The following is an 18,505-nucleotide window of genomic DNA, read 5'->3' as shown; positions in this document are numbered from 1 at the left end:
TCCTGATTTAGAAGCTCAGGTAAGGGATATCAAAAATCTTTCAAAATTTTTTCAACCCTAAATTTGGCATACATAGATGTTCATCTGCATTTCAAAAATAATTTCATGAGTAGATTAAATTATTCAGTTTATCTTTGTCTAGTGATTTAATCTAAATTTTCTCTTAAGTAACATTAGATTTGATTTTGATTTTAAAGTACTTATGCCCTTACCCAATATAAATTATAAATCTTTTACTAGGAGATTTTAATCTTATTTAGAAAGTAAATATTATAAAAGATAAATTGAAAAGAGACTTATTCAGTGTTATATTGAAATGTTAATGATATTTTATTAAAAATGTATTAAGTGTTTGAAGGTCAGATATTTTGACATAAAATTCGACACTATTAGTTTTCTTAAATACATGTTTCATTTTAAAATTATAGCAGTGAACTAAGGGCCAGTGAAACTTTGGCAAATTCCCTCGCTGTATTAGTTTGTTAGGACTTCCATAACAAAGTGCTACAGACTGGGTGGCTTAATCAGAAATTTATTTTCTCACAGTTTTGAAGGCTAGAAGTCCAAGATCAAGGTGTTGGCAGAGCTGGTTTCTCTGAGGCCTCTCTTTTGGCTTGTAGATGGTCTTATTCTCCTTGGGTCTTCACATGGTCTTTTCACTGTACTTGTCTGTGTCCAGACTTCTTCTTACAAGGACACCAGTCATATTGGATTAGGGCCCCCTAGTGACCTCATTTTACCTTAACTACCTGTTTAGGACCCTATCTCCAAATGTAGTCACATTCTGAGAGACTAGGGGTTAGTACTTTGCAGTGGTCTGATCTGAATGTTTATGTTCCACAAAATTCGTATGTTGAAACCTAACGCTCATTGTGATGGTTTCAGAAGGTAAAGCGTTTGGGATGTGATTAGGTCATGAGGGTAGAGCTTTCATGAATGGAATTAGTAGAAAAAGAGACCCTGTAGAGAAATATCACCCCTTCTCCCATGTGATGTTACAGCAAAAAGACATATAGTCTGTGAGCCACGAAGAGGGCCTTTACCAGAGATCAGATTTGCTGGCATCTTGATCTTTCCCACCTACAGAACTGTGAGAAATAAATTTCTATTGTTTATAAATTACCCAGTCTCGCCCTGGCTGGTGTGGCTCAGTGGATTGAGCACCAGCCTGCGAACCAAAGGGTCATCAGTTAGATTCCCAGTCAGGGCACAAGCCTGGGTTGCAGGCCAGGTCCCTGGTTGGTGAGGCGTGAGAGGCAACCACACATTGATGTTTATCTTCCTCTCTTTCTCCCTCCCTTTCCCTCTCTTTAATAATAAAATTAAAATTCCTTTAATAAAATAAATAAATTACCCAGTCTCTAGTATTTTGTTATGGCAGCCCTAATAGACTAAGATAGATATCCTAATCATTTGAAGTGGGGGGCAGGAGCACAACTCAGCCCATACCACTCACTAAGCATCATTTTTCCCAACTCTCAAGTTGAAATAAATTAGTAGTATGGAGTTCTGGCTGAGTGGCTCAGTTGGTTGGAGTGTAGTCCCATGCACCAAAAGGTTGTGGGTTTGATCTCCGGTTGGGGCACATACCCAGGTTGCAGGTTCAGATCCCAGTTGGGGCACATTCTGAGGCAACTGATCAATGTATCCGTCCCTCCCTTCTTTCCTTTCTCTCTCCCTCCCTCTCTCTCTCTCTTTCTCCCTCCCTTCTTCTCCCTCTCTTTCCCCCTTCCTTTATCTCTAAAATCAATAAACATATCCTTGGGTGAAGATTAAACAAAATTTTAGAAAAGAATTAGTAGTATGGCTTTAGCTTCTGGTAAGTTAGTTGTAAATTTAACTTTATCATTATGAATTGTTGAATATGCAATTGCATAATGCTGGACTTAAATTTAACACAGCACAGTGGGTGCTATGCAGCTAAATGATGTAGCCTTTGGCAAATTATCCTTACTTAGGTCTTTTGCATCATCTTTATAATGGGTATAACAATACCTACCTTGTTGGACTGTTAACTAAGAGCTTAATGTCAGCTGCTGTTATTAATAATTTTTTCAGTTCAAAGGCAGAATGTAGTGAATTGGAAGTAAGGATACTAAATACGCAAAAGCATATTTGACATTTCAAAAATGTAAAACAATGCCACTGTTTTCAGGAAATTATTTTTTTTGCTTTGGGAAATACAAGTTTTAAAATGAAAATGTAGATATGTAATTAATCTTGTTAAAATAAAAAATTTTCAAAAAATTGTTTTAACTTTTGGTATGATAAATATTGTAATTTCTAAGAGTATAAGGAGATCACAAGACCAAGAAGTGTGAAAACCACTGGTGTAGACTTGGAGTGAACACACAACATAGTGTACAGATGATGTTTTGCACAATTGTGCACCTGAAACCTGTATAATTTTGTTAACCAGTGTCACTCCCAATAAATTCAATAAAAAGAAAAAAAATACTGATATAAAATATTGTATTTTATAAATGAACCATAGTTATTCATACATTCTTCTGTAACTGAATTTTAAATGGTTCCTCATTTTTTACCATCGCAACCAGTCTTGCTCTGTATGTCTCTGTTTACTAGTATGCACAGATAAGAGAGTTTGCCCAGGTAGAAAATATACCCGGAAGCAGAATTACTGAATAAAAGCATGTGCAGTTTCAATTTCTTAAATCAAATAAAGGTGAAAATATGCTGACTCCAGAAATGGTAAAAAAAAAAAAGAAAAAATGGCATTAGCAGGATGACAGGCAACTCCACATGCAAAGCACAAAATGCAGTCAGAGAGGTAGGAGGAAAACGAGGAAAGAACAGTATTTGAGAACCATTCATTGAGGAATTAGGGGAAAGGTGCAGCAGGCCCTGCCTGCCTGCCTGCCTGCCTGCCTGCCTTTGTTCCCTCACACCCAACTTTGATCCACTTGAGGCACTTTTGGGCATTAGTGGTGTCAGAAGCCAGCTGTGGGACTTTTTGGAGCAGCTGGGACCTTAAGTTCTTTTTGCTTGTTCCTTTCGTCTTTGTGTAGAGCTTTGTCTTGAAGTTCCCATCATCTAGGGCGTGGAGAACAGAGAGTCACCATCTGAACCCTAGAAATCTTCCTAGTTTTCACTCAGTGATTATGCAGATCAGGGCTTCCACGGAAGAGGCCTGACTGCAGGGACCACCGTGGCTGGTGTCCATAGCGTTGGTATTCTGTTTAAATGGAGAACCAGCCCACTTCTTGTCAGGTACCCAGCTGTGCTTCCAGTCCCATAGACTCCATCCAGCTCTGAGAGGGAGAAAGAAGCAATGTCCAGTTTTGTCCTTAAGCCTTTTCCCTCCGTCAGGGGTTCAAGTTTCCTGAGGACTGTAGTTTGGTTTCCTTCATCTTTGTATACCCAGCATAGTGCCTATCACAGAGGACATATGCAAATGTATGAAGCAGGGAATGAATTAAGGATTATTAAATATACCAAGGCCATTTATTCTGTTAGAAATGCTTTTATACAAAGTGGTGAGGAACTTAAATAGGTTTTTTCAATAATGCAGACTATGACTTTTTTAAAGATTTAGTAATGCTGAATTATGGCATATATTTAACACCAAGACATTGTCATAAGCCCCCCCACCCCCTTTCTGATGCCAAATGTCTATTCAAAAGCCTTGGCCTAGTATATTATGGAAGGTGCAGTCAATTTGTATTAGCTAAAAGTGAGTTTTCTTTAATTAGAATGCAGTGTGAACATTTATTTTTAGGAAAAGTGGCTAAGTTCTAATATATGGTTAACTTGTAAAATAGAAACTTGCTCTATAAGAATTTAATCTATTTAAAGAAAGTAGGTCTCTCAGGCATGCTTTTGAATATACCATATGTTAGCTTTTTCAGCTGTTAAGAAAAATTCGGTATATTCTGAATTTAGTAATTTCCATATGATGTAAGGTTTCCAAAAGGACACAAAGTTACGGAAAAAAGGTACCCACAAATTGTCTCAGAACTCTACCAGCAACCAGACAGGAATTTACTAGGTCATCATTAAAGATGATTCATTCCCCTCCCCCCCCTTTTTTTGTATATGTTGTAAGTCTCTAAAAAACACCGGCGACAAATAGTACTGTGCTTTGTTTGAATTATAATGTAAAAATGATGAGCTACCATGTATTGAGCTCATATCACCTACCTAGGATTAATTAGCATCATTCTATGGACAAAGATATCTAGACTCTGAGACATTAATTATTCATCAATATCACAAGGAAGTGTTGGAATAAAAAATACATCACAGACCTGCCTGGTTCCAAAGCCTATGCTATTAGGAGCATATGTAAAATAATAAAAAGCACTAGTGTTGTTTGTGACCAATATGACCATCACCTAAGACAGCTGTCCTAGGTTTGGCACTGGATGGCATACATTAATTAGCCAGGTAAACATTGGTTAAATCGAATTACTTTGATCATTTTACTCTTTAAACTTGTCTTTGGGATGGGAAAGGCTTTTTTGTTTTGGGTAAGAACTTTGAGGTATAACTGACAATAATAAACACACTTTGATAAGTTTTGACAGATGCATATATCTGTGAGACCATCACCCAGGACGGGAAAACGTAATTAAGGGATGCAAATAATGATCTCGGTTCGGCCTCTAGAAGGATGATTCGGTCTAAGGAAATCTTAGTACTGTGTGAACATGAGGGTTAAAGGTCAGCTCTGAGCTCCATACCTGACAGGCTGGGTCAGCTGGCGAATGTCACTTCTTGAGTTAAAATCTCAGGGCCACCCCGGCAGCGCTCAGGAAGCGGTCCCAGTTGGCAGCCAACCTCCACCGGGATTCCCTTCCGCATTCTGCAAATTCAACTTTGGAACTTGTTTGGGAGAAGCCAGACTCTAAAGTCTGCACTGGCACCAAAGGCAGGAAATACGTCAGCGCCCAACTCCAGAAGACCCCGCCTCTAGGCTTCCCCGGGCATTTGGCTTCCGGCGTGCAACGCGCCGGGGGCGATAGGGAGTGGAACCCGCAGCCCGGAAGACGGAAGTGCGGCCACTTCCGGTCGTGGTGAGCGTGCGGAGTGTGAGTGGTGAACCTTTCTAGGTGAGTTGTGTCCAGTGGGTCGTGGGTTTTGGGGCTCGATTCCGGCCTTTCCTTGAGAAGCTTGTCTGTATCCTGGTTCGTCACTGGGGAAGTTGAGCCCGGCCCAGAGACACAAGCCTCCCTCGAGGGCGAGGGACTCGTTGTCTTGGTGGCTGCCCTTGGGCTTCTCCGTGCTCCGTGCGCACTGGAGTCCTTGGTCGTTCCTTCTCGCCCAGGTTAACCTCGGCTCTCAAGGTTGCTTAACGAAACCCTCCTAACCCCGCCGCTTACAGGGCTTGGGTTGTACGCAAGAGGACCGCTGAGTTTGTTATTGCTGGCGTCCAAAGAAAAAAATGTTACTTCAATAGTTACTTAACAAATCTTTATTTAACCTTTGCTATATATAGCAAAGCTGTGTATTGGGAGCTGTAAAGGCAACAAGATCTAATGGAGCCCACAGTCCACCGAGGATGACAGAAAATAAATAATTTCAGACTGTAGCACGTGTTGAGAAGGAAGGAAGAGGATGTAGCATAGAGAATAAAAAGGGGAGATTACAGGGTCAGAGAACCCCTTCCTGAGCTATTGAAGTGAAGGAGTAAGCCTTGAAAAGGTCAGTTCTCAGGCGCAGGAACACAAATATAAAGGTACTGCAGTGGACATAGTTTGAACTCCTCCACATCCCGTCCCAATCATGTCTTAATGATTTATGTACAACTACATTATTGATGTATAATTAACACAATAAGCATCATAAACATAAATCCATCAACACAAGATGATGTTATAAATCACTCAAAAGTTTCCTTCTAAACTCTATAATCCCTTTCTTCCCACCCCTCATCACATCCCACTGCCACTGCATTGTCATCAGCTGGACTTTTTTCAGATGTAATTGGTACCTGGGGTGAGATGGAGAACGAGTTGAGAGAGTTGAAGGAGGCAAAGGGGTCAGGTCACAAACAACCTTGTAGGTGGGTGGGAAGTCATTAAAGAGAGGCGATTGTGCGTTCTTAAGGTTTTAAAAGCTCACACTAGCAACCTTGTGTAGGATTTAGGGCTGGGAATAAGGGATGGAGAAAAAGCAAGAGTGGAAACAGTCAAGTTTAAAATAGCTAAACTGACTTGAGGTGATGGGTAATGATGGCTTGGGTGGGTGTCCTATAGGATTGAGTGAAATCAGAATTTAGGGGAAAATTAAGTTTCTGTACCTTGTATGGAAACTCCAGAAACTTTCAGAAGTAGCTTGACTTACAGCCAGTGACCCATGGGAGTTTGATTTGATGTTCTTAATTATTTAAGGGCTGTAGATGACCATGTTGATCCTCCCATAAGTTGCACATTAAGCCATCATAAATCATGAACAGGGTAAAGAGTTTTACCTTCTGTTTGTTCGTGTTTTGTAGAGATACCTTTTGATCTTTTTCCAAGCATTTGCCCCTTTTTGATAGTAAATATTTGCTTTTGAATATGTGTTTTTGTTAACTTTCCAGGTAAAATATGGCTAAGAGCCTGCGGAGTAAGTGGAAAAGGAAGATGCGTGCTGAAAAGAGAAAAAAGAATGCTCCAAAGGAACTTAGCAGACTAAAAAGTATTCTTAAAGTAGATACTGATGTTTTAATGAAAGATGTTCAAGAGATAGCAACTGTGGTAGTCCCCACACATTCTGAAGCAAAAACCCCCTGTGTGGTGAAAGATGAAAAAGGTGAGTTTATGTGCTTCGTTTAAAAAAAAAAAGAATCTGTTTCCTGTGACTTTTTTCTTTTTTCCTTTTTCCCTGTCTTCATTCCCACACATGCTTCCCTACAAACCTCCTGACGTGCCCACATGATTCTTTAAAGACTTATAGCGCTACTAGAGATTTGATGTTAAAACTATTTTATAGCCAATTCATGTGAACAGCCTTGTTTTTATATGCAGAGTGGGACTTTGATGCTTACACAGTAGCCTAAATGTCTCAGAAATAATGCTGCAGGAATAGGCAAACCTAGACTAGGCAGGATGAAAGTACGTCTTTCTTCATTTTACCCCTTGCAAGAACTAGTTCCCATTAAGAGTCCTATATCCTTTTATTATTATCCTGAAAATTACATTTCCCTGTATTTGATTTTGACAGATATTAGGGACCTCTATGTTTTAATCACAGTCTAAAGTTGGAAGCTGCATAGAATAGTTTCAGTACAAGGAAAAGACTCACTGGTTTTCATCACTTTGGTTAATGCACCACATTGACAGCAAACTAAATTAAGCACTCACAATACCTAGGGTCTCACAGTACAATTATGTGGTGTCCAGTGGTCAAGGAAAAGAACAGCATCCCTTAACCTTCCAATCCTAGAAATTTCCTTTCCCATTCTTCAGTGATGGTTTATTTTCTCTTCACATTCCACCCTTCTCCCACCCCCTTGAATGAAAATTACAAAAAACTTTTTACTTTAACTTTGAAAAATAGGAACAATCAACAGAAATACCCTCATCTTTCCACTATACAAGTCTATAAGAATTTGAATGTGTAGTCTGTTTTTCCCTAATACTCTCTCAAAGGCCAGTGTCTCCACATGTGATCTGAATCCTCTCCATTCTCAGGCTGTACTCATACATCCTGCTTAGCTGTGTCTCTTCGCTGCTAGGTCATTCACAACAGCTTAAATGTGTTCTGGAATGTCACATTGAGAAAGGGAGAGGGGGAAGAGGAGGGGGGAGGAGGGATACATTGAAGATGTTGTCCAGCCATCACCTCTATTTCCAAGACATTTTCATCATCCTAAAAGGAAACCTTATACACATGAAGCAATCTTTCTTTCTGTCTTCCCCAGCCCCTGCAACCACTAATGTGCTTTCTCTCCCTTTGGATTTTCCTATTCTGGATATTTCATATAAATGGAATCATATGCTATGTGACCCTTTGTGTTTGACTTTTTTCATTTATAATGTTTCTGGGGTTCATCCACGTACCACTATGTATCAGTACTAGCCCATTTTTATATATGTATCACATTCTGTTTTTCCATTCATTTGTTCATGGACATTTAGGTTGCTTCCACCTAGCTATTTTGAGTGCTGCTGTGGACATTTGTGTGTAAGTTTTTGTTGTATATCTGTTTTTATTTCTTTTGGATATATAATTATGAGTGGAATTACTGGGTCATATAATACTTCTGTGTTTACTGCTTTCTGTATCAGTCACACCATTTTACATTCCTACCAATAATATATGAAGGTTCCAGTTCTTTCACATTTTTGCCAGTACTTGTTATTTTGCATTTTTAAAAATTTTATGTTTTTATCCACAATTGAGGACTTTTTTTTTTTTTTTTAATTGCTTTTAGAGAGAAAGGAAGGGAGAGAGAGAAATAAATCAATTCAAGAGAGAAGTATCAACTAGTTGCCTCCCATATGCACCCAAACTAGGAAACAAACCTGAAACCTAGGCATGTGCCCTCACCGGGATTCAAACCCACAACTTTTTGGTTATGGGACAACACTCCAAGCAACTGATCCATACTGGCCAGGGCTCTTTTTTTTTTTTTTTTTTTTTTTTAATTTTAGTATTGTCCCATCCAGTGGGTGTGAAGTGGTATATCATGGATTTGATTTGCATTTCCCCTATGACTAATGATGTTGAGTGTCTTTTCATTGCTTGTTGGCCATTTGTATATTTGGAGAAAGATCTATAAAGTTCTTTGTCCCTTTTTTAATTGGATCGTTTGTGTTTTTGCTGTTGAGTTGTAAGAGGTTTTCTTTCTTTTTTTAAAAAACAAGTTTCAAACTAATTTTACTGCAGTGAGTTAAAACATTTTTAATAATATATATAGTCTTGCGCACATTCTCGTGGCTGAGGGTGTGCCCGACTGCAGACTCGTAAATCAACACCTCGCTTTGATGCTCAAAAAAAGAAAATATATATATATATCTATCTATATATATATATATAAATAGTCTCAAAGTTAGATATTCTGTATGCTAGTTGCCCATTCACTCTTGAGTCTCTTGGATTTATCCTCATAATTTTATTTTCTCTCCTTTTCCTTCATTATACTTTATAATTTACTGAACTTTATGGTCTGGTTCTTGTGTTGAGTTATTCAGTTTTGTATATTTTTAATTTCCAATTTTTTTATTCTTTTTTTTAACAGGCCAAGGTTCTTAATGGATCTATTCCTTCTCTGATTAATACCTCACCGAGGGTATTAATTACAGTTTCTGTTACAAATTTTGATCTTCTCTGTGTATTGTTTATCTTCCTTCTTGGGTTCTTGTCCTCCCTTCCATTACCTTATTTGTGTCTCTTTCTTATTAGAGGCTTTTCTTCAGTGTCTAGTGATTGATACCTGTTTATATTTAAAAGTGAGGCATGAAAATATTTGTTGGTTGGAAGCTTGTGGGGAGGGGGCAAGGTGTGGAGGAGGGCTTGTCAACTGCTAGACTTGCGGAGTGATTGGATTGGCCCTGGAAAGTTTTGTTGTGGAGACCTAGCTCAGAACCTGTAGGTCTTTTCTCTCATCCTCAGAGAGGAATTCTCTCATATCCTGCCTGGGGGAATGTCTGGCTGCCCTCATTTTTGGAGTATTTTGAGAACTGAATGGGGATGGAACTGAGGTTGTTGAGGTGGGCTTCCTCATTTAGTAATCTACCTGTGTTCAGTATGGTTCCTTATCTCTGCCCTCAAATTCATGTTTCCACTTCTACTCTTTCAACTACCCACTTAATTTCTTAAGCCACAAACCTTGTAGTTACCCTTGATCCCTCTTTCCTTTATCTCTGACATCTAAACCGTTAGCACATTCTGTGTATCTCCAAAAAACATCAGAAATCTATCCATTTTTCTCTTGTATGCCTTCACTCTAAATCATCATCATCTCTTAGCTGAACTACAATAGCCTTTTTGCTTCTCTCTTCAACTCTTGTTCCCTTTTTATTTCAGCCAATCAATCAGTGTGACCTTTTTTAGAATATAAATTGAATTTTATCATTTATTATGCTTAAAACACCACATTGTCTTTTCATGTGCTTACCACAGTTTACCATGTCCTACTTAATCTGATTGTGGTGCAGAGAGATACAGAACCTCTCTTTAAAAAACTGCTTACCACAGGCTGAAGTTTGTTTCGTTGTTTTCCTCTCAACAGAATATTTTAAACCTCATGAGAGGAAGGAGGTTATTTGGACCACTACTACATCCCTAGAACCTAGACTAGCACCCAGAAAAGTCATTCAACAACTAGTTATTAAATGGGTGATACATACCAGGGACTATTCCAGATACTATGGAAACAGTGATGAATATCTGAGAAATAGCTTTCATTCTAGTGGAATTTACATTGTTTTGGAGGAGAGAGAAATAAACCAGATAAATGAATTAATATGTCAGATGGTAGAGATCATGGAAGACCTGTGTACCCTGGTCAGTTCTGGGACATTCTGGACATCTCCTTCACAATAAATAAGGTTGGTGATGGATGTTCTATATCATGGTGGCACTGAGCTTCATACCAAGACCCCTCTTAGAAGAGCTGAATCTCTAGGAGAGCTGGATTTCTGTGTGTTATCTGGATGGAAAAATGTGGTAGGATCTATCCGGTTCTTTTCTAGTTTCTGTCCATCTCTGTCATACAAAGCCTGCTACTTACTGCTACTCCACCTCTTCCAAGTTCATGTCATGAGAAGTGACCATTCATTCCAAATTAGCTCATTTACTTCTAAGGCCTGTCCCATTAGAAGTATGGGTACATTTCTTATTGACTCAACTATCTTATTTAGCTCAAGAAGGCACTTAATCTAAGAAATGTAACTGATATTTGCCCAGACCCATATACTTACCCCTAATGCAGTAACTCAAATTCATACAGCCTAAATAGTCCCTACTTAACCTTTATTATTCCAAAGAAGGGCAGTCATGACAGTGTTTTTTAGAAAGTGTCTTAGTGACTAAATAGATGATGTCTCTATCCTCACAGATACTTTTGTGTCTTTCATGGTTGTAGGGACACATGGCAGCATGTGTGTGATTTCACTGAGTGTGTTGTAAGAGGTTTCCAGCGTGTTAGTCAAAGTGCTCTACACAAATAAGGGATTTTTGTTCTTTTGTATCAGACCACTTTCACTTCTGATATTCTCGTTGCATTAATATGCTTTTTTATAGGGTTGTGTTTTCATTTGTGAGTATTAAGTTTTTTGTTTTTTTTTAATTCAGATGACATGAAAATGGAGACTGATATTAAGAGAAACAAAAAGAGTCTTCTAGACCAGCATGGACAGTACCCTATATGGATGAACCAGAGGCAGAGAAAAAGGCTGAAGGCAAAGCGAGAGAAAAGGAAGGGGAAACGCAAAGGAAAAGCAGTGAAGGCGGCTAAGGGTTTGGCCTGGTAGACTTCTCCAAACTTGAAAAATGCCACATGGGACATATCTTTAATTAGAATGTATACACTTATTTCAGTTTCCACCAGATGAAAACTTTGTTTCCATATCTTAACTGGGTCTTTTTCTTCAATTCAAACCCAACGTAACTCCTCAAATTTGTTTTGGAAATTTGAATAAAATATTTTCTTCACTGAATGAAAGCTATACTGATATTTTAATTGGATGCTATTTAATATGAAGAGATTATAAGACATTAAAATTCTATCACATATTAATGTGGTTGTGGTTTTTGGTATGAGTAAAGATAAATGATACACTAACTCAGATTTAAAGAAAACTAGTTATATAGTGTTATTTTAAAATATTATGTCAGTGGATCTTATAAGCAGTACTTGTTTGAGTTTTGATTTTGTATAATTCATAATAAAAGGTATTTTGTTTAGATCTTGAATATCTTTTCTTTCCTCTATCCTTAAGGTTTTCTAGTAGTAAAGATCAGATTCTTCTTTTAAATTTTTAGATAGAAGGTTAGACATCCTGGGAAGTAGTTTTTAATGTTTATTAGTCTTCATATTAGATAGCCTAAAATAACACATTTCTCAGAATCATTTTTTCCAGATGCGTGGTAAAAAAAATACACTTCATGGTCACATCAATTTGGGAAATACTACATACTTGAAGATATACAAGCAGTATTTACTTAGTATTGTATTACAGAGATCTAGCAATAAAGAAACTTGTTTAACTTTGACTCTTTAAAACTAGTATTCAGAGGAATAACATATACTATTGGAAATGTTGGTAAAGTATTTTAAATTTAGCATTCCCTCTGAAATTTTACTATAATAATACTAACCACACTTTATATTCATTGGAACAACAGATATTTATTGAGTGCCTGCTGTGTGCCGGGGACTTTTCCAGGTGCCAGGGTGCAGGAAACCACATAGGATGTCTGCCTTTGTGGGTATCTACTGAGAAGAGGCTGTTTACTTCAGAGGAGAACCAAGTTAAAAATGAGATCTATTAGAACAAGGTCACTTAGTCATCAGGACACATTTTGTGCCAAACTACTAGACTGTGACACAATACAGAAATAAATAGGACCTGACCCAACTCTTTTAGGCGTTTTGAATCTATAAAGCTTAATGCCAGTAAAATCTTAAAAACTATTTTATATAATAGACTTTTCCCGATTTACTTAGTGGTTAGTTCATTGAAAAGTTAGTGGATAATTTTTTTTAAGTATATTTTATTGATTATGTTGTTACAGTAGTTCCAATTTTTTTCCCTTTTGCTCCCCTCTGCCCAGTACCCCACTTCACTCCAACTATCCCCCCCCTTAGTTCATGTCCACGGGTCATGCATATAAGTTCTTTGGCTTCACCCTTTCCTATATTATTCTTAACTCCCCCCTGTCTACTTTGTACCAATTGATTATGCTTCTTAGTCCCTGCACCATTTCCCCATTTCTCCCCCTCCCCCCTCCCAGCTGATAACCCTCCAAATGATCCCCATGCCTATGATTCTGTTCCTATTCTGGTTTGCTTAGTTCGATTTTATTTTTATTTTTTAGATTCAGTTGTCGATAGTTGTGAGTTTGTTGCCATTTTAGTGTTCATAGTTTTGATCTTCTTTTTCTTAAGTAAGTCCCTTTGACATTTTATATAATAATGGCTTGGTGATGGTGAACTCCATTAGCTTCACCTTGTCTGGGAGGCACTCATTCGCTCTTCCATTCCAAATAATAGTTTTGCTAGATAGAGTAATCTTGGTTGTAGGTTGCCTTTCATCACATTGAATACTGCTTGCCAGTCCCTTCCTGCCTGCAAAGTGTCCTCTGAGAAATCAGCTGATAGTCCTATAGGCACCCCCCTGTAGGCAACTCTCCGCCTCTCTCTTGCTGCCCCCAGGACTCTGTCTTTATCTTTCACCTTTGGCATCTCAGTCATGATGTGTCCTGGTGTGGTCCCCTCTGGGTCCAGCTTGCCCAGGACCTCCATGCTTCCCAGACCTGTATGTCCATCTCCTTTGCAAAATTTGGAAAATTTTCCTCATTTTTTTCAATTCTTGCTTCCTCACTCTGCACTGGTTGACTGTTTTTTTCTTCCTTATGTTCTAAATCATTGATTTGAACCCCGGTTTCCTTCCCTTCACCATTGGTTTTGTGTGGATTTTCCTTCATTTCGCTTAGCATAGCCTTCACTTCTCTTAATGTGTTTGCCATACTCAAGTATATCTGTCAAGCCTGTGAGCATCTTTATCACCAGTGTTTTGAATTCTGTGTTAGGTTGTCCATCTCCTTATCTGTTAGGTTGGCTATCTCCTTGTTGCTTAGTTCTCCCACTGGAACCTTGATTCGTTCCCCCTTTTGGGCCATACTTCTCTGTCTCTTCATTCTGACAGGCTCCTGTGTTTGTTTGCCTCTGTGTCCCCAGTAGAGCTGTCGCTCTTGTTATGTTGTAAGGGGTAGAGCCTTAGGGATTCATCAGTACAGGGCCACCTGTTTCACCACGTTGTGGCACTATATGTGGGGAAGGGGTCCAAGAGGGAATAATGCTACCTGCCCAGCACTTACCCCTTTTCCAGGCACCTCTCCCACTTCCGCACCGGACCGGCACCCCTCTAACTGCTGCCGTGGTTGTTGTTCCCAGAGTGGGTGGCTCTGCGGACGTTCTAGGACCATGGGGACCCTTTAAACAAGCAGACTCTGCTGAGACCGGCAGTTTCTTCCTCTGCCCAACCCCCACTGGTCTGCACAGTCAGAAGCAATGAGGCTGAATTTCCCCTGGTGCTGGGACCGTGAGCTGCGAGGTCTAGTGAGGAGCTGGAAACACTCCCCAGGTGTCCCTCCTGACTTTTTAAAACATGTGACTGCGCTTTCTGCCAGCTTGCCACTAACACAAATGTTGCCACCACCACACCGTGTCCTCTCCTCTCTGGCTCCCCCGCTCCTACCTGTCTGGATGAGTATTTCTTCTTTATATCTTTGCTGGACTTCCATGTAGTTTGATTTTCTGGAACTTCTGGTTGTTTTTAGTTTTGAGGTAGTTGTATTCCTTCTTAGTTGTGGAGAGAGACGCAACATGTCTGTCTACGCCTCCATCTTGGCCGGAAGTCGATAATTTTTAAACACTTAAAATGTTTTCTCAAGCTAATAGAAGATGTGAGCTGGAAAATAAATGTCATTCATGGCCTTTTTGCATTTTGCTGTAGTTATAAATGATAAATGGAGTTTATGAGGAAAAGGTAAATAAATATTTATGAAAAAGTTGCTAACATCTAATTTAGGCACTGATGATATCAGCCTAAATATACTAACAATTATTTACCTTTTCTTTTTCTATCAGAAATTGTCTATATCCAGTGATGTTACACGCTTATATTTTGGCAACATTGTCAGGTGTTTTTTAACTGGATTTTCTTTAGTTAAGGTCAAAGACCACTGCCCAAGATGCGTACATGTTTTCTGTTGTGAATTACCTCTAACTGGTCTCCAGTGGTAGTTGCTTTGAGCTTTCATCCAGGGCGTCGTAATGATGTCGATATGTTCACTCAAGTGCATCCAGTCGTGATGTTTGTCCAGTCAGGATTTAATTTAAAGTTAACAAAATTGAAAATCAGAACACTGCTATCAAAACACTTATTTGGGATGTACAGTACGTTCTTAAGTGTCCTACAGCTTCTGGAAATCCTATTAAAAAGAAATCATCTTGCTCTGAGTTGGACTGCACTGCCAGCAAGGTCCCCCACCTCCCAAGGAGGACATTCAGACTGGCATTCAAAACTGAGTGCAGGGGTATGAGCACACTTTGCTGCTTTATTCCTAAAGATTATAAATTAAGAAGTATAGCAACGCCCTTTTAATCTTTTAAGTGAGTAAAAGATTATCTTTTATTTGACTCGTGTTTTCCAGGGAATTGCTGTAGAACCACCAGATGGAGCCAAAGCTAAGCACCAAATCATTTTTGGAATTAGATCGAGTGGGCGAGATCACATTCTGAATAGAGTGTAACATTTTATTTTTGTTTATTTAAGTAATGAAAATATTTAAGAATAATCAAAATTGCTTTTATTTTATCAGTTGCTTTATATGTCAGGCCCTGGTCTAAATTATTTAATCCTCAACTGCTCAGTTAAAGTTCTTAACTCATCCAGCAATCAGTGAGTTGGCTACTGTTATTATCTCTATTACACATGGGGAAACTGAGGCACAGCCCATACAGCAAAACCAGGAGAACTGGGACTCAAATACAGACAGGCTCCAGAGCCTATATAATCTTACAATGCCATTCTGCCTCTAAAGAATGCAAACTTGCTAAGAAAGAAAGGTGATTTTAGGGAAGAGTACCTCTTATTGATTCAACCCATGATGCAAGCTCAGGATCAGAAGGCACGTTTTAGTGGAGAAATGATTTACAGGTCCCTTCTCAAATCTCTGGGCCTAAATGGGACTGGAGTTCCCTAGGTAGCACTCCCCTAGAATGGGCTGACCCAATCCCAGGGGTGAAGCCCAAGATTAGTAGTGCCCAAGCTACTAACCAGAGAAAAAATGGGAACTGCAGTTGAAACTCCGAGGTAGAATTAAATAGTGATTTGACCACTTCTTTTTCTTCTAGTATCAAATTGCCGTAGATTCCTTTTTCTCCCACTAGTTCATATGCTGTCTAGCATAAATGTGTAGCAAAATATGTTTACTTATTAGAAAATTGGGATGTTTTCAAAATTTGAATCTTTATCTGGGATATGATTTTTAGGAGCTGTAGAAGAAAAAACTGGCTAACAATGATTTGAGTTAAGTATCTGAAATGGACTCGGTAATGATGGTGAGGGGTAGTGGTGTGTGGTTTAGACTAGTGAAGTGCCAGCCACAAAGGAAGATAAATGGGAGAAATCTAAAGAGACTTCAAGGAATTGCCAAATTTATAAATACTTCAACTGAGATTCAGGTGTTTGGACTGCTGACTAAGCTTACTAGCTAAATGACGGACTTCTGATGCTACCTGGCAAAGTGATTCAAATTCATGTTAGGCATAAAATGGAATTCTTTTTCCCTGTATTTGCCAACATGTAAAACTACCATTGCAGCAGATACATGCAACTGTTGAGTAGTGAGCACGGCCGTTCCAGAGTGTAGACTGAATGAATGCATGTGATGGGAAGCTTCAGAGAGACAGACTGATTCAATCTAAGGAAGAACCCAATCAAGATGTGGGGAGGTGGAACAGGCAGCCTTAGGAGTGTCACCCTGGTAAGCTAAGGCTGAAGAGCCACTTGGTTTGAATGAAGCAGAATGGATTCAAACATAGTACAGTAATCCCCTCTTACCTGCACGGGATACAGTCCAGGACCCCTAGTGGGTACCTGAAACTTCAGATAGTATTGAACCCTACATATACTATGCTTTTCCCTATACATACTTAACCTATGGTAAACTTAATTCATAAATAAGGCACAGTAAGAGATTAACAACAACTAATAACAAAATAGAATCTTTACAATAATGCAGCTGACACTTGGACAGCACAGGTCTAAACTATGAGGGTCCACTTATAGGCAAATTTTCCAAAAAATATAGTCAGCCCCCCTTAGCCCTGGGTTTTTGCATTTGTGGATTCAACCAACCGCAAACTAAAAACTGTTTTTGATCTGCAGTTGGAAATCCAGGGATACAGAAGGCCAACTGTATACAGTGTTCCACACCATTCTATATAAAGGACTTGAGCATCCACAGATTTGGGAGGCAGTGTGTGTGGCCTGGGGGGGGGGGGGCGGGAGATGGCGGGGGAGGGGTGGTCCTGGAACCATCTCCCTCAGATACCAAGGGAAAACTGAATTTTAAGTTTTTGGAGAGTCAAAAGTTATACAAGGTTTTTTTGACTGTGTGGGAGGTGGGGTCAGTGCCCCTAACTATACTATAATAAAAGTTATGTGAATGTGGTCTCAAAATTATCTTACTGGACTGTATGCACAGTGGATGCATAGGACAAAGGGAGATTCACGTCTCTGGCAGGATGGAGGCCGGACAGCTCAGTTTGCATCACGCTGCTCAGAGTGGTGTGAATTGTTCATTTCTGGGATTTTCCATTTAATATTTTCAAACTGCAGTAGACCACAGGTAACTGAACTGCAGAAAGTAAAACCTCAGATAAGGGGAGACTACTGTACATGGGATTTGGGTTGAAAGCTGCTAAAGTCCTTACCAGTCAAGAAATGCCTTGCAGGAAGCTGTCAGGTCTGACATGTATTGTGCTTGCTTTGCTCTCCCTGTGTAGTCTTCTGGCACTACATGATTGCAGACTAGTATCTTTTTGTGGAAATAACAAAATTTGAAATCTTAAATTTGTTAATGTTAAGTCTGGTATTCATTCCACTATGTTCCACTTTGGAAAAACATTATAAACATCTGCTTTAAACAATGAATGGGGTAAAGTCCCCTGCATTTTAATTTAAAGAATGGCATAGTTTTATAATACATTAAATTTATAATATGCAGAATGTATTTAATTTCCTAAAGCGATGACTTATCTTGTCATTATACTATCTTATGAAACACTTTCTCACTCTCACATTGTGTCTTTATAGTTTTCAATATCAGCAAAACTTTTAAATAGTCTTAGTTGGGTAACTGCTAGTACATATGGTATTTCTGATCCATGTAATAAAGTACATTTGTCATGTATCTTGTGATCTGCATACCTTTCAGCTGTTACTTCATAAATCTGTTCCATCAGAGAACTGCTTTGTACAGCAATGGTTGAAGCTGCTTTTAATAAACTAATATTTTGTGTCTCATATGTAATCAACAGGGAGTATTATAGACTTGTGCCTCTGTGGAGAAACATTCCACTAAACTTCTTTTCTCTTGACAATAATGGGAAAAAAAATAGCTTAGGAAAAGCACAGATGTTCGAGAACATATGTTGTTTGTTCTTAAAAGTCAGCTGAAGATCTTTTGTATTGCTCCAGGATTTTTTAAAAAAATGCTTTAGAGAAGAAACAGTTTGAGATACGTGATGGGGAGAAGACAATTACAAATTTCAGTGAGAGACCAACATTGGGTGCTATTTGTCAAAATTCTAAAACAGCTC

General features: G+C 38.9%; 1 protein-coding gene across 1 annotated transcript; it reads left to right on the top strand.

The window, feature by feature from the left end:
* Positions 1 to 4,989: 4,989 nt before the first annotated feature.
* On the top strand, positions 4,990 to 11,685 carry LLPH (LLP homolog, long-term synaptic facilitation factor). Its single transcript, XM_090273568.1, has 3 exons — positions 4,990 to 5,072; positions 6,545 to 6,756; positions 11,245 to 11,685. Exons 2-3 carry the CDS (start codon positions 6,552 to 6,554, stop codon positions 11,421 to 11,423), a joined length of 384 nt encoding a protein of 127 aa, XP_090129694.1. The 5' UTR covers positions 4,990 to 5,072; positions 6,545 to 6,551; the 3' UTR covers positions 11,424 to 11,685.
* The last annotated feature ends 6,820 nt before the right edge of the window (positions 11,686 to 18,505 follow it).

The sequence above is a fragment of the Furipterus horrens genome, unplaced genomic scaffold (genome assembly GCF_987537825.1).
Source record: "Furipterus horrens unplaced genomic scaffold, mFurHor1.1.pri manual_scaffold_4, whole genome shotgun sequence".
In the NCBI taxonomy this organism is placed as follows: Eukaryota; Metazoa; Chordata; class Mammalia; order Chiroptera; family Furipteridae; genus Furipterus; species Furipterus horrens.
The sequence above is the reverse complement of the archived record's forward strand: the minus strand, read 5'-3'. Positions and strand labels throughout refer to the sequence as shown.